Source organism: Amia ocellicauda, chromosome 7, assembly GCF_036373705.1.
Source record: "Amia ocellicauda isolate fAmiCal2 chromosome 7, fAmiCal2.hap1, whole genome shotgun sequence".
NCBI classification, from domain to species: domain Eukaryota; kingdom Metazoa; phylum Chordata; class Actinopteri; order Amiiformes; family Amiidae; genus Amia; species Amia ocellicauda.
Genome location: NC_089856.1, coordinates 39,810,564 through 39,823,668, shown reverse-complemented (window position 1 = coordinate 39,823,668; position 13,105 = coordinate 39,810,564). Strand labels below are relative to the sequence as shown.

General features: G+C 40.4%; 1 protein-coding gene across 1 annotated transcript in view; it reads left to right on the top strand.

The window, feature by feature from the left end:
- tsc22d2 (TSC22 domain family 2) overlaps positions 1–11,020 on the top strand; it is a 32,669-nt gene extending 21,649 nt beyond the window's left edge. The window contains exons 2-3 of the mRNA XM_066709555.1: positions 8,816–8,867; positions 9,237–11,020. Of these exons, the coding sequence (XP_066565652.1) occupies positions 8,816–8,867; positions 9,237–9,509 (325 nt within the window). The 3' untranslated portion in view covers positions 9,510–11,020. The remainder of the gene's footprint in view (positions 1–8,815; positions 8,868–9,236) is intronic.
- Positions 11,021–13,105: the final 2,085 nt, after the last annotated feature.

Sequence of the window (13,105 nt, the reverse complement as noted above, 5' to 3'; positions counted from 1 at the left end):
TTCCTTGGTTCTTTCTCTACCATTCGAACAATCCTTCTCTTCGTTCTTGGGTCAATTTTCCTCTTGCAGCAATGTCCAGGGATGTTGACTACAGTCCCATGGGCCTTAAACTTCTTAATATTGGCAAGTGTTCACAGGAACATCAAGCTCTTTAGAGATGGTCTTTTAGGATAATGCTTAGCTGTTACCTTCTTTCTAACCTCCTCAGACAAATCTCTGGTTTTCCTTCTCTTTTCCATGTTCAGTGTGATACACAGTGACACAAAACAGCAGAGTGAGTACTTTTCTCCATTTAAACTGGCTGAATGAGTGATAATGCAATTGAAGACACCTGTGATTCTAATTTAAGTGAATGGTCTGCTTGAGGTATCACTACAATAAAATTATTTCATGTAACTTCTCAAGGGTATCAGTAATATTATCCAGGCCATTTTAGATTGTCTTTCTACAAAAAAGCAAGAATTCGGTTCTTTTCAGTTTTTTGTTTTGTTCCACTGCAAACCAATGACATGCATGTATGGATGACATAACATAACATAATGGTGCATTATTTGAATAACATGCAAGGGTACCAATACTTTCAGCCACGTCTGTAACCAAGGGAAAACGTATCCATTCTGACCTTCGAACCAGAAGATTTACTACTTATAACCTAGATTTTAAGTCATCTTAAGTATTGTATTTAATGTTAATGCCCTCGTTGACTACTATTGAGCGCACTGTTTATCACTTTTGCATCCTTCAAACAAGTTTTATTTTTTTAAATAGGAGTTTGATTTGAGTTTTGAGCTTATTCACTATCTGCAGTGATCCAGCGCACATCCGGAAAGACTAAGGATCTTGTTTTTGTATACAAAGACCTTGTCCTATAATTTTGTCCACGAACTGGGAAGATTACTTAACTGTTCACGACTTAATTATATTATAGTGAGCTCTCATCCTTTCTATTAGTTCCAGGAAAAACATTTGGGTGGATTCTGAATGGGGACCTTTGTTAATGGAAACTTGTAGCCAAAACCAAAAAAGTTATTCTGTAAACATTCTGAGTTTGTTATTCTATGCCATTTATAAAAGCTTTTCAAATAGGAAGCTGGGTTGTGAATTATCTTTGCCTGTCTTTTTGTAAGCTACCTTTACCTTCCACAGCTATGTCTTCTCTACTAGGCCAGGAGCTTACTTGGGAATGTCATCAAGAGTGGAGAACTCTGAATATCTGCTTGACCTTTCTCACCTCCAGTTTGATTTGGAACCCCCATCACTTCTCCCCACTAGAGGGAGCTCATGTGCTCAGTCATGTACAAATCAATGTGTTCATGTAAGAAATGTTAAAGGATACATTATAGATACTTTCACAGTCACTTAGAAAAGTACATTCAAACCCCAGATAACAAGAGTATAGAGAAATGATTAAATCTGTAATCAAATTGTAAAAATTTTGAAAACATTTACTTTGTCTCGGGACATGTCTGTAACTAATCAATTCGAGGTGAGCAACCAGATTATGCAACAGGGCAATATAATTGGTTCCATTAGTAACTGAGCTGCCTGTTTACATAAGCAATGCAGAGGACTGCTCTCCCTCATGCTGTTTTATTGCTAGAAATAATGATTCTTATGTGAAATCCTGGACCTTTTGAAACCTTTTGGAACCCCACCACATAATTACTGATGGTGTACAAATTAAGGCTTGGTTCTGAGTTTCAGAAATGGATGTACAAAGCAGACATTTTGTATATTTCTCAAACATTTTGTGGCACATTTGATAAGTCTGTCCTAACCTTCCTGTGTGATACTGCAAGACATTTGCAGACCCTTCCTTTGCTGTTGTCATAGTAACAAATGTCATTTAAAAGACTAGAATGAAGCAAATAAAATTGTCACTTATGAAAATCGGAGGGGGAAGAAAACTGAAAAGATTTGCTGCTTCACAGCAACTTCCAAATTGATGGTTCACCTGAGAATGTTGAACAAGAGATTGTTGTAACTGATGTAGCTCCAACTATCTACATTTAAAATCCTACAGAAAAATAAAACCGTTTACGCTCTGAAAAAATATTTGGTCCCTTAGGATATCGGCGCTGTGCTCGGCAGCCAGTCTACCAGACCAGCTGTCCAGCAGGCTTAGCGTAAGACATTTTGCACTGCTGAGTGGCTGCAGGACAAACAGTTTGACTGCTCATCAGCGACACCGCTTGTCTCACAGCTTCCTGGCCTCGTATGGAAACAGACTGCTTATTTGGCCGTTCTGGGCTGTGGCAGAGGGGCACTGGGAAGGTGGGTGTTTTTTTACTCTTGCAAACCACCGCTTTACCTTTTTTCCCATTATTTGTTGCATTTTAAAGCAAGACAAGTGTAATAAAGTGGAACGCATTGTGTGTCTTTTAAGTGGCGCTGCTGCATATCTGGTAAAACTGGGAAAACACTGTAGTAATTCACAGTATATGTGTAGCATGCCTGGGAAGCATTTCTTGAATTTCATCTGCTGCCAATGATCTCTTGACTCCCTCACAGCCAGATCTGAGAGATCTGAATCTTCCTGTAACCGTGGCTCATTCCACATGCTCCGAGAGGGGAGACTGCAAGTTCCAGATTATTAATTTTGCCCCCTCTCTTTGCACTGTAGGCTACATACATTGTGTACTTTTCATATATGCAGATTGTAGCACAACAGTACTACTACATTAATGTAGCACAGGCTATGGACAGAAGAATACATTAAGTGAAAGCAATTGTTTTGACAGCATACAATTTGTCTAGTATGCAAAAGTGCAACTTGCCAACACTCCATACAGACACCTTGCTTTTTGTCTGCACATGTCCTGCTTGGCAGCCTTACTTGCTTGATATGTCCTGACTACCTGAAATTAAATGTGTGAATTTTTTGACGGGGATACCCGATACTAGCTTTCATGCCTTTGGATTTCTTAAATACATTTGATCGCTTTACACTCACTTGAGGATAGTACCATAATTGTGCCCATTTCATAATATAAAATAACTCATCTTGGAGATGCATCTGATTTTGTAGGTTTTGTTCACCCTCCATTAATGGACTCGTAAGAGTTGACAGGTATGTTCTGTTTTGATGCCATCTGACAATCTGTGGGCTAACCAAGATTGTTATTGCCCTGAAAGCTCAAGGTGTCAGTCACAGCACTGTTATGAAATATAACATCTTAAGCTATTTGGGTAATTATACAATTCCCCATAATAATGCACTGATAACCATGAGTTACTTTGTATCATTTGACTGTCAGAGTATTACCGAGATACTTGTGGTTTTATCTTAATGTATGTTACCATTACATCATAATTGCTACCAATTTGTTTCAGCAATCCTTTTATTGTAGTTTGGCTATATTTACCACATACAGAACAATTAGGGAAATCTAATAAAATTGTTAAAAAGAAATACAAAATAAGTAAACTTTGAACAGACATAAATCTGAATTAACCTTTCTTAAGTGAACCAATAGCAATTGTGTGCTACTTATGGAGGGCACTGAGCTAATGGAGGGGTCTGTCTGAGAACAGGCATTGAGTGCAGTTTCAAGGGCTGCCGGCAGGATGTGGGGTGAGGATACAGCAGGCCTCTATTAGTCAACAAAATAGGAAAGTGCCGACGCAGACTAGTGTATGGAGCTGTAATTGATTAATGCACTACTCCCATACTGAAAGCAGTAGGTAGTGGTGCAGTCAGCGGTATTTACTTCAAAGGCTACCCTTACTGTTCATGTGCTCTCAATGTGGGATCAGCACCCATTGCTTAACATTAAGAGGAAGATGCAACATGTATCGCAAAGAGCCTGACTAAGTGCAGCTACTTACTGCTCTTGTAGCACAGTATCTAAACGTTACAGAGCAATTGTTGATGGCACAAATATGCATGTCAAACACACTACCAAAGAAGACCTGGCTTCTACTGTCAGAGGTGGGGGAGTGGGGTCAGATGTCACCTAGTATGCCAGCTTGCTTCATAGTCTGTGAGACATGGGCAGTTTGTTCTCTCCAGGATGAGCTTATGTAATTAAATCACCTGTTGAAGGAAGTTTGTGACTTAAGTTTCATTGCATGCGTCTCAGCATTGGTTATAATTATGATCAATTTTGTCATCCGTCGCTACTAAAATTGTGCTGCCCACACATTCTGTAAGACCATCTGCACACTTGAAAGTATGCAGTCTGAGATGTCTGCAGGCTGCATTATTGGGTTTTTTGTTTTTACTTTCTTTGCTGAAGTTACTGAACAACAATGTGTACACACTCCCTGTATGTTGTCTTTGAGTAACACAAATGTTTGTATGCCTTGTTTTGCTGCATGCTGCTTGGTGTTGATCCAGTTCGTACCCACTGGATATCTGCCCAACAACTATTTGCGTTGCTGTCTTGTTTCTGAAAAACAAATCTTTACAGGAAATACTTCACTACTTTGAAAGATTCAAATCATGCAGAATGATTTCCAACTTTCCTTGGAATATACAGTCACTATTTCTCAAGACTATTTCTTAGGAATATGGAAATGTCCTCAACAAAACTGGTTCATCAATTTACTTTGACACCAAATCTGAAAAAAATGCTCAAGTTTCTGTAAATCTTTAAGGCCCTGTATTCCTGGTAAAGTCTGTTTGGTAACCCCCCCCCGCCAAGGCCTCCAGTAGTGTGAGTCTTTGAGCCTTCCTTTGGGGAATATGGAAGTCTTATAATACAACTTAAACAGAATTAAATACATTTGTAATGAGGTGTTAATGTGGTGTGAACAGCTGTGCTCATTTCTAAGACAAAGGACGAAGAAGTGTTTTTTTTTTTTTAATCATGATTTGAATGACAGAATTTATTGTGATTTGTTACTGGTTGTTGGAGGAATGTAAACATTTGAGAACAATGAGATGCTTCACACTTTTAATGAATGAGATTCAGGCGTGTACAATACCATACAGTACAATACAGTACCATTAAATTGGGTTGAAAACCGAGATTAATGGTTTCTTAAAGGTTTTAGCAGTACCCAATATGAGAAATACAAAAACCAGCAGCAGCATAGGATCATGCATAGGAAAAGTATAATTTCCCTGACTACTAGTGAGACCACAGTACAGATGTGCCATTCCATATTAAACCAGATGCTTACAGTTACCCGTCATTGTTACACATTTTTCTTTATCTGCACTGTGAAAATGATTGTGGATTAATTGACACATGCCCATCATTCAAGTGTGCTTTTATATTAATACAAAAGGGTTAAGGAAGGTATAATCTACCTAAAATTACAAATAAAATGCTTGGGGGGAAGAAAAACGTGACTGGCTTTGGCAATCATCGAATTTACAGAAACGAGATCATTTACATGTATTAAGGAACTACCACCTGTTGAAATGATTCACTGATGTGAAGCAACAGGTTAGATTTGAGGGTTGTAAAATTTCTATAGTCTGGTAAAGACAGTTGTTTTTTTGAATGTCATATGAATCAGAAACTAATCCCTTTTTTGTATCCAGAGTTCCACAAGAAGAACAACGCTCATTGAGAAATCTTGTGTTTGCGGAAGTACACCTGCTTCAGTAGAACTGGGGTGTTGGTTTTGGGAGTGCTAAGGTCATTTGAATCTCTAAGGATAACACACCAGGGTCAAACACATCACGACCTGTATGCTACAGCCTACATTTCCAAAACCCTGCTTTTAGAGTTGCAGCTCGCACTTCTCCATTGAACTCTTATCTGGTGCGTAGCATGGGTTTGTTTTAGTTTAAACTGGTTTGGATGGAAACTTTCCACACTGGCTCTGTAAGGAGTATGCAAGCGAGCTTTGAGTGAACTTTGTCTTCCAGCAGAAGAGTGATTTTCTAATGATTTTAAAATTGTTTTGAAGGCTTAGAAACTGCAACTGAGTTTGGAAATGTTTTCAAATCAAAACACTATGGTGGAAATTAGATTATAGCGATGACAGATGTAAAGTGACTCGCCTTCTTTTTTAGTTTGACACTGAAAATAAAATCAGATAATGCCTGCTATGTTTTTGTGCAATATTTAATCCATCCAGTAAGATAATGGAGAGTAGACTCCGCCTAGTGTTTACTAGTACATGTGACTACATTTAAATGTGCTCCTCAGGTTACATACACACTCAGACCCAGCCACTGAGTTACTAGCAGTGAGACCAGTAGCTTTCTTTGCACAGCCAGGCTTTTTCCTCCCTTTCTCCAAACCATTGGGAACTTTGTGGATCTGCACCATGCGCTCCAAGATGCCCTACCGCCTGCCCTGTTCGCCGGGCTCGTCCCCCCCGTACTCGCGGGGATTGATCGCCTATCGAGGGCGCTGCAGGTAACCCGATTGTGCATGGGCAGTTTCAAATAGAAAGGAATTACTTGTCTTGCATTAGTTCTGCGTGGAGCCACTCAATAAATGGACAAGTGTTTTGATTGAGTCCTGTATGTATGGCTTATGAATGTGTCTGAGTTGTAAGGTTTGTGCACGCGTGATTGTAACTTGCGAGTGCTCACTTGCACCAGACACGCACACTGGCTGGCTGTGGGTCTTCTCTGCATACGGGCTTTCGGAGTAGTTTGGTCATAACACAATAAGTTGCTTTAAGTTCAGGGCAAGTTTTCCCCGGGTGTCTGTAGCGCCATGAGCAGGAGCCGCCTGTCACGTATGTCAGGAGCGGGAGCAGCTGCGCCGCCCGGCCCGCAGAGCGCGTCTCTCTGGGGGACACGACGCTGCAAAATTAGCAATTTGAGTGCACGGGGTTTAAAGTTGCTCTCGTGTTACTGCATTAACCTTTTAATGGCGTTGTGATTTTAAGTCGGCGGACACCGCGCAAGTTAAACACGTATATTTCTTTTGAAAGTTTGCAAGGGATTCTGTGGTCTCGCTTGTTAACCTTGTCCAGTCCATTTACCGAAAACCACGGGCCTAAGGGGGTTTGCTGCATTACAAAGTGGGTGTTTGGCATTGGTAGTGGCACCAAATAAAGTAGTAGTAACTGTCTTACGTGCACCGCGGGAAGTGCTGCAACTATGTTGAAGGATACAATTTGAATACGGGCTAGAGAGCATGATCTGCACTCGGAAATAGATGCCAATAAACTACATCGGAAGGTGTATCTTAAATATACAGCGATTAAGATCAGATGGCTTTTATTTCAGTTGTATGCCAGTGGTTTGTCTGCGGAGCGTGGTGTCCGTCTCTGCGAGAAGCCTCCCCCACCCCTGAGCTCCGACTAGTGGTGTGCGGAGTAGCTGAGCCCTTTGTTCAGTCGCGGTTTGGCTGGGCGGTGTTGTAGTCGAGGAGGGGAAGGGAGAAAATACAGAGATCGGCCGTCGAAAGAGACGAGAAAAACGCTCAAATCATATAATCTGCAAACGCGCAGTCCGTTTCCAGGCGAGGCCGGGAAGCGAAGACACGATCGGTGGAAGGGAGCGGTGATGCGGTGAATGTGAGTGCGGACGCGGGACAGCGGAGGAGCAGCAGGCGTTCCGTTTCAAATGGTTACATTCTTGCTTTTATACGGATGTGTTGTATATAGAGGCCTGTATCAAACACGCGTTATTGCCTGGACCTATGGTTTTGACTCGCAACTGCTGTCTCTTTAAATAATTAAACGGAAACATTACGTTGGCTGGAGCGGTGGCGGGGGGGGGGGTAGGAAAAATACATTTAATCTCGGTCCTGCTAGTAACGGGTTGTATTCGGGAGGGTGAAGGGTGACTGGGGGCAAGACGTGGGGATGAGCAGTGGAGCGGGTTTCTCTATGGGCTGGAAACATCTTTTTTCCGCTTGCGACTGCGCTAGATCAGTCCGCGCTCGGTGTGGCTCCGGCCCCACAGCACCGCCGCGCAAGTATTTGGCGCAGTGGTCGTTCAGTAAACTAGTCCCGGTTTACCTGCTGTCTGTCTGTCTGTCTGTCCCCACCCTAAACAGTCGTTGTAATGGACAGTTCCCGTTTCTATCGTACATGGAGTAAATGGCCTCATTATGTATAGCAAAAGAAAAAGGTGTCTGCTGGAGGCTAAGCAGTCTCCTTGGGGTGTAATTGTATACTGTCATGTAAATGCGTTTAGCTTTTATATTAGGTTTGCTGGCCCAGTCCACAGTACAGTAAATCACAGTCCAGGACTTTAACATGTGTGAATTAAACCAAAGATTACGTAATGATGTGACTAGTAGTGGGCTTGCACTTCATGATTCAACATGCAGCCAAACAGTTGTAATCCTAAATCACTTGAGTACGTGTCAACATGTTCAGAGATTTGAGCGTTGGGTCCATCTAGAGAAAAGGCTAAAGATTCTAGTTGATTTGAAATAATCAGTGATGGCTCTATAGATTAGACTGACATTATTAGTCTTGACTCAATCAACTGGAAACTTTACAATTGATTGATTTGTAGGCTGAATCAGTTTTTCAAAAGCTCAGGAAACTCATGAATATTAAACTAAACATCCTTTTAAAGGACGGATGTGTATACTTTAAACTGCAACTGAAAATGAAGTACGCACGTTGGGCTAATAAATAATGAATTGGCCATCACCAGTTCTTGAAGCAGTAGGAAGATCCGTGCTGTGATGTGTCATGCTAGAGGTGGCAGGAAGGGAAACTTCTTGTGAGGACAAGTCGAAATAGTCACATCCGGTTAACTGGAAAAGCAGGCTTTTGGGTGATATAATTCCTACTGCATCTATTGGAAGCTTAAAGTTGGTACTTTGAACATGACGCAGTCAGGAATATAAACTGGTGATACAATTAAGGAAATGCAAATTTATTGGGGGGGAAAATGAAGCCAATGCCAAGTTAAATCATTTATTTATTTTTTTTACAGTTCATCTGGAGCAAGTGTTGTAGCCATCGATAACAAAATTGAGCAAGCAATGGTAAGTATCAGTTAAGTCTTTTTCACCGCATTAGTCTCCTTCTTTTGAAAGGTTCGAGGACTTCTTTAAAATATACAGTTCAATAATACATTAGTGTTAATTTCTGGAATGTGGATTAACTGCTTTGATTTGTGGATTTAATTTAAAAAAATAATAATAATAAAAAAATTTAATATTTCGACGATATAGTTTGCAATATATAATCAGTGTACACAATATAACATGGTAATGCTATATTACTGTATTTCTTTCCTGCAATATTTGCCTAATCAAGGTTTTATGAACTCAGTAGGTCCTCCAGAAACGTATGAGCTTGTCTTGACTTTGACGTGTTCAAGCTTTTGATGTCTTTTTTGTTTTCTTCTGTAGGATCTAGTGAAAAGCCATCTAATGTACGCAGTGAGGGAGGAAGTGGAGGTGCTGAAAGAACAGATTAAAGAGCTGTACGAGAGGAACTCTGTCCTGGAACGAGAGAACGCACTGTTAAAATCCCTGGCTAACAATGATCAGTTGTCCCAGCTTTCTGTCCAGCTCACCAATCCCAGCAGCACTTCTCCCCAGCAGCCAACGCTCAGTGCCGCCCCCAGCGAGGGCAGCCAGCCCCCGTCTCTCCAACAGCAGCCCAACGTCTCTTCTGCGTGAAGCATCTGGTCTTCGTAGAGAAAAACGAAACAAAAAAAAATTATAAAAGAATTAGAAAAATACATAGTCTTTATCTTGTTTGCCACCGGTGTTTTTACCAGTCTTCAAGTGAAGAGCCATGCTTCAGTGTGTGCTGTTTTTTTTTGGCCTTCCCAGTATTAGACAATCATCCTGCAAGAGCTTTCTTTAACTTGACATCTCATGCTAATCCGGCGGTGTCCAGGCTGTTCCGGCAGTGCACAGGGAGAACACTTGTGGGTTTGTGGTGGGCGGAAAAGGCAGTATCTAAACAAGGCCGAGTTGGGGTACATCTCGCCTTTCTCAGGCTTGTTAGCAGGGGGCGTTTTTGTGAACATAAGGGGGTCGATCAAGCCTTGCTGTTTCATGTTGTAAGAAGTGCGAGTCTGTTTTAAGAGCCACCATACTTCAACATGAGTCAAATTTACATAATGAATTCAGTTTTACTGTTTGCGTTTATTTATTACAGGGCTGCTATTTTCATAAATGTAAATGAACAATGTCACAGAATCAGTTGGAAAAAAAAACGAAATCTAAAAAATATGAACGTTTGAAATGTAAAATAATTGGTTAATGAAATGGATGGGTGGTGTTGCATAAAACTAGTTAAATATAGGCAATAATTAAGACATTCTGGCATAGTGCTAACACTAATGGCAATTTTACTTTGGGATTGTTTATTTACAATAGTTAAGACCCAGTTTGAATGTAAATTTTGTATAGAGTGTAAAGTTTAAAGAGCATAGCAAGTTTGTACAGGTAAACACCAGTTCTTGTGATTATAAAATCTGAAATTTAATCTTTGGTGGACTATTTTGATGAAGAAAACTGTTCCATGTGTGTTGCTAGTTTCTTTATCAAAGAACGGAAAGGTAATTGCCATAAATCCCTTTTTTTTTTTTTTTCTCTCCTTTTTAATTTTGTCCTGCATTTTTTTTTTTTTTTTTTTGGGCGGGGAAAAAAGCTGTGAAATTGTTCAACCTACTTTGTAACCAAAGATGCAAAGCTGTGTAATTCAATTTTATTTTGTAATGCACACTCTATATGTATTTTTAGTTTTGTTACTTTTTCCTTCACAACAAAAAAAATCTTTTGTTGCTGTTTAGCATGTTCTGCATGATCTGTAATCTTCAAACCACTTTCTTACCTCATGTTTTTATTCAGCACTCTTATTGTAACATAAAGTAGTCTGTGAACAATGTCAATGAAAAAAGAAAAGAGAAAAACAGAACGAAGAGCTGGCGTTGATGGAGAAAAACCTAGTGTTGTACACACTAGTTAGAGAAATGAAGTGAGCCATCTTTTGTTCATTTAAATGGTGTTTTGAATTTCATATGCAGAAAAAAGTTTTGTTACATTGCAAATTTTAATGTATTTAATAAATGCAACATTCAGATTCCAAGTGTAGTGTACACTGAGTATTTAAATGAGAAACATTGTACATTTCAAAAATACGAATGGAAACCAGTAAATTCTGTATCAAGACCTCTGTCCTTTTTGTGTGTATGCATTTATTATACACACTTGTGCTGTTGTGTCCTGGATCATAGGAGACCTCTTTGTTTTGTTGGAATGGTTGGACCCCTACAAGACTGGTCCCTTCTGCACCTTCTGCAACAAGAGGAAGCCTAAATGCTCAGATGACATTTTGCATATATTAAACTTGCTTTCAGTTTTCAAGCATAAGTAAACCACATCGGTAATACACTTACATCAGTCCTGTACTATATATGCATGGGGTGCAGTATAACCCCCATGGATCCATGTCTGTTGTTCACATTCTAGAACTTAGTGTCCCAAAAATGCAGTCTGTATTAGAGGTGTGAATGAATCTGCTCTGAACTGGATTCATGAAACTCGGAGCTGAGGCCTGGGAAACTAGTCTCTTCCACTTTTTTCCTAATTAGAGTGGTTACTGTTAAGTGTTCCTGGTCTTAAAAATGTGTGGAATATGATGCCTGTGAATTCGTAGTGCCCGGTTGGAAACTGCAGCCCCACCTTTTCCTCTTAGCCATGTAGGTGATCAGGTCAAATCGCATTCTTTCCTAGTGTCCTTGGTATGAAGAGTTGCACAACAGATGTCCAACCGATGTAATGCAGCTGTGGGTTAGGCATCTCTGTGCAAAGGTGCACAAATTATAAACTAACATGGATATTCCATGTAGTGATCAGGAACAAATATCTAATGTTTTTCTTTCCTTTCATTGAGAACACCTACTCAAGCAAACTCCAGTTTGGAAAGCAAGAATACTTATTACTGCTGGTACTATGTGCAGCACTGGCAAAATATGAGTGGCATTAATGTCTTTTTAGCACCATCTTCTTCTGACCCATTGATTTTGCACCCCATTCTCCTCTTGCACCCAACTTAAGCAGAGCACAAATTACAAGCAAAAACATGGTTTAACCTACCACAATCACCGGTCTGCGCAACAGACTATCTTCATATGACAGCGTGTCTTTTGCATATTGCACCAGAATATTCACATTCTTTTTTTTTCCTAAGTAGGGACAACAGCCAACAAAATGTTTGGTGGGTCACGAGCAGAATCCCACAGGGACAGCATGTGGCCTTCAGGCTGCATGTTGCCCAACACTGGTCAATGATCTCATTGGACCTGCTTGTAATTTGTGTGTTTTATGGGACGGTGTGCATTTGTGTGTTTCCCAGCACTGACGAGACCTCTATGTGATCACTTTCAGCCCTAGGGGTTCACCACAGGCAATATGCTTTAGGAAGAGCAATGAGAGAACCTGCTTTGGTTAAGGTAAGCTGCACACAATAAACTGAAAATGTTATCAGTGCAAGGGATAGATTATCAAGTTAAACTAACCCTGAAAATGGATCAAAGATCTCAGAGTTTTAGGAGTTGAGGGAGTGGTGCTCCATGGTAGAAACTGGACTAGCTGAACATGTCATTGAAGGATTATACAACTTTGGGGGCCAAAAGGTTGCAGCCCATATACAGTCACCCTGGTTTGGCAGAATGCCCTTTTTTCTTTCTCCAATATGGTATTATAGCATTCAGTTCCCCCATTGGTCAAAAATAGAACTGGAGGGATAAAGCGGAGAGAAATCCACTTTGATCAGATAGCCATGGCTGTTCAGTTCCCAAGAATAGACTCGATGGGCTACGTCACCCGTGTTGGAGCAGGGTTGATGATTAAGCCAGCTATCTGGGTGAAGCTGTCATGGGAAAGCCCTTCAAACAAAGTGGACGAATGCAAGACAAACTTGTCGGGGTGAGGCTGCGTCAGATGAATGGAAAATGTATATATATATATTGAAAAGAAGACAAACAGATCATGAGTCAGGCTATGATGTCAGTCACTTGATATACCGCAGATCACCTGCTCTCCTTTAGAGCTGAAATATGAGTTGTCCTTGCCAAATTTTTTTCTTCTGTTGAAGCACGCCAGCATAAATCTCTCTCTCTACATATATATACACACACGTTCTACTGCTATTTCTGCTTCTGCTCCATAAATAAATAAAACACGATGAGGAAGCTGTTCAGGATATCTTTATAAAACATATCATTTCCTCCTCAGTTCTTTGGTAGTTCATTGTGTTTCAG